Below are 3,384 nucleotides of genomic sequence, written 5' to 3'. Positions count from 1 at the left end.
AAAAAGCTGATTGTCTAACAAAATTGTAAACTTCCAAAAGATAAAATAATTTATCCCTCAGCTCATCAGATACCAGGATATTTACATAGCATTTAATAAAAATAATGAAATAAGTATACGCAAAGACACAGAACAATAAATTTTTAATTGCACTCAATTCAATGACTTATTTGCTCCTATTCTTTTATTAAATATTCCCCCGTAATAAATGCCATAAGACCAAAATGAGAAAGATACAAACTGGGATTGAGGGAATGAGTATTCAAAAACATTTGTAGTTCCCTCACTTCCACATTACTTTTTGTAATAAGGTCCAGTAACTGATAGTATCACAGAATAGTGTTCAGTCTTTGAATGTTTAGAATACAAGTTTCCAAATTAATGTACCTAGTAAGGGCAACTTATTGGTTGTTTATTACTGTTATTTCCTCTCTGTGTAACATATAGAAAATACTTGATCAAGGTGAAATATAATAACCTTTTAACATACTTATACAAATAAAAATAAGAAAAAAAATACTTGATTTTAAAATAATCTAGGTGTCTTTGTCAACTATCCATGATAGTGCATAGGAGACAAAAGCACTCTCAAAGACTGGCACTTGATAAAGTATTGTTTAAGCAATATATTAAAATATAAAAGACTTTGAGAAAAAGTCATACTTATTGATTCTGTGAAAATAACGTTACTTGAGATCAATATGAGGTGTTATTATTAAAAATGTTTCCAACATCTCCCATGTCGAGGATATTGAGGGTTAATCCCAGAGACAGAAAAAATTTGGGAGAGGTAAATTACATGGGAAAAGATTAAGAATGCCAGAAGAACAAAATATGTAGCCACAATCAAGTAGAGAGATGACTCAGTGGAATGAGTGTTTCCCTGGCAACCGCAAGGGCCTGAGTTCAATCCCCAGTCCACACACACACACACACAAAAAAAAAAAAAAAAAGTAATGGAAGATAATTAATACAAAATAGTATGTTTCCTATCTACAAGCTTTTTTAGAGCCTCTTTGACATCCTTGTTTCTCAGAGAATAAATCAAAGGGTTTAACATAGGTGTGACTAGAGAATAACATAAGGAAGCCACTTTGCTAAGTTCAGGAAATCTGTCTGGGGTAAGATACATGAAAAAGACAGCACCATACAGCACACTCACAACTCCGAGATGAGAGCTGCAAGTGGAGAAGGCTCTCTTACGTCCCTCGGTGGAGCGTATCTTTAGAACTGTGGACACAATGTATATGTATGAAATAATAATGACTATGATGGTAGGCAAGATGATGATACAGGATAACATAAAAGATACTATTTTGTGGATAAAAATGTCAGAACAAGATAATCTTTGTAGTGGTCGAGCATCACAGTAAAAGTGATCAACGGCCCGAGAAGCACAAAATGATAAAGTAAATGTCATGCTAGACTGAAGAACTGAGCTGATGCAGCCACCAAAATAAGAGCCAGCCACCAGCTGAATGCAGAGACGTGTTGACATCTGAACAGAATAGAGGAGAGGGTTACAGATGGCAATGAAGCGGTCATAGGCCATGACTGCCAGGAGAAATCCCTCCGTCACAATGAAGAGCGCAAAGAGAAAAAGCTGCGCCACACAGCCTGCAAAGGAGATGGACTTGCTCTTAGACCAGAAGTTGGTCATAGCTTTGGGTGCAATAACAGATGAATAAAAGAGATCAATAAAGGAGAGATTGCCTAGGAAGAAATACATTGGTGTGTTCAGCCGGGGATCAGTCGCAATAATGGCCATCATCCCAACGTTGCCTAAAATTATAATGGCATATATGAGTAGAAACATCAGGAAAATAAAAATATAGAGTTCAAGGCGGACCCTGAAGCCTACAAGAATGAAGTCAGTCGTTTCAGAGTGATTGCTTGTTCCCCTGTCACCCATGGAAGAGACCTGATGAGAGGTACAAGATAAAAATAAACAAATGAACTTTTAGCACTGATTCAAGCATTACTCATAATCTCTAAGTATTTGTATTTACAAGCCTACTTTATAATCACTTTTAATCTTAGCTTAATAGTAATTTTGTTACTTAAACATTTCAAACAATTAATACTGAATCCAGGTGTCATTTTCATTACATAATTCCAATAGAATTTGTGTTTTTCTAAGTATCTGATGCAGTTCTTTTATATCATAATACTTTTTAAATTAGCAAATACCACAGATTACATATCTCTCCATATGGTTTACATAGTAACATCACAAAACAGTGATTATGATTATGAGGATAGATAATTCAATTCAGGAATTATAAGTACCATTAATTCATTTGTTAGCTCACATACATTTTAAACTTCTATTGAGATTATGACATATTATATTTTTTCCTGCAGGATATGAATGATTCTGTAAGGAAAATAATAAATACAATAAACATTTATATGGCTTTAGCATATGCAGGACATTTTTCTAAATGGCTTCAGTAGCTCATTTAATACATATAGTAATAAGATAAACTGAATTTATTACTTTGCAACTGGGACATTGGACAAATTCCTTATATTTTCTATGAACACCTTCTTATTCAAATGGGACATGATAACAAAATAACCCTCAAAGTTGTTTTTGAATAAATGTAAAATGATGTAAAAAAGTAAAGCACTTGACAAAATTTACAGAAAAGTAGTCACTAAATGTTGACCATTCAAGGACAGCCAACATTTTGGCCTTAGCCTTTCAAGATCAGAAAGGACTCAGGACATAGGAGAACCTGTACTGTAACATTCTGTAACTCTGTTGTGTGTCAGATTTACAGATCAAGGGGATTATGGGGCCACAGAGGAAAGTGATTGCTGATGTAGAGTGCACCTAAGAAAAGTCACATGGAGAGAAAACATTCTCTCAAACTTTCACAGAGCGCAAATTGGTCAAGCAGTGACTGTGACTCATTCACATGGCTGACACTGACAAAGGATCTACAAACTGCGATATAGGGTTTCAGGCTAAATTCTAAAGGGCTTTGACTGTCCTTGTCAGATATAAAAGTTACATTTCTTGCTATATAGGTCTTGTTTTATCTTGGTCTTAACCATCTAGCAGAAAAGTATAAAAACGAGGTATAAAAAGTAAAGCCATATTAATATGCTGAGCTGTGAAAGGCTCAAGTCAACAACTTCTGACATTGCCAGTCCTACAGAAAGCCCACTACTATTATGGACTACTGCACTATATTGGACTATTTTGGTTAATTCATGCACCTACAATATTTAAATGACAATGGAATACCCATCTCTGACAAAACTAAACCAAAAAAGGGGATTAAAAATGAAGGACCATTTTGTATTCATATATACAAAATAGTATCGATATACAGCTACTTTTCCTCACTTCAATGAGAAGAAAGCTTTGTACTA

The 3,384-nt window shown here is 34.5% G+C and overlaps 1 protein-coding gene across 1 annotated transcript in view; it reads right to left on the bottom strand.

Moving 5' to 3' along the window:
* LOC101564082 (olfactory receptor 9K2-like) overlaps positions 1-1,912 on the bottom strand; it is a 21,702-nt gene extending 19,790 nt beyond the window's left edge. The window contains exon 1 of the mRNA XM_004638017.1: positions 1,311-1,912. Within this exon, the coding sequence (XP_004638074.1) occupies positions 1,311-1,912 (602 nt within the window). The remainder of the gene's footprint in view (positions 1-1,310) is intronic.
* Between the last annotated feature and the right edge of the window lie 1,472 nt (positions 1,913-3,384).

Source organism: Octodon degus, unplaced genomic scaffold, assembly GCF_000260255.1.
Source record: "Octodon degus isolate 3935 unplaced genomic scaffold, OctDeg1.0 scaffold00093, whole genome shotgun sequence".
Taxonomy (NCBI): domain Eukaryota; kingdom Metazoa; phylum Chordata; class Mammalia; order Rodentia; family Octodontidae; genus Octodon; species Octodon degus.
This window is presented reverse-complemented; position numbering and strand designations above follow the sequence as displayed.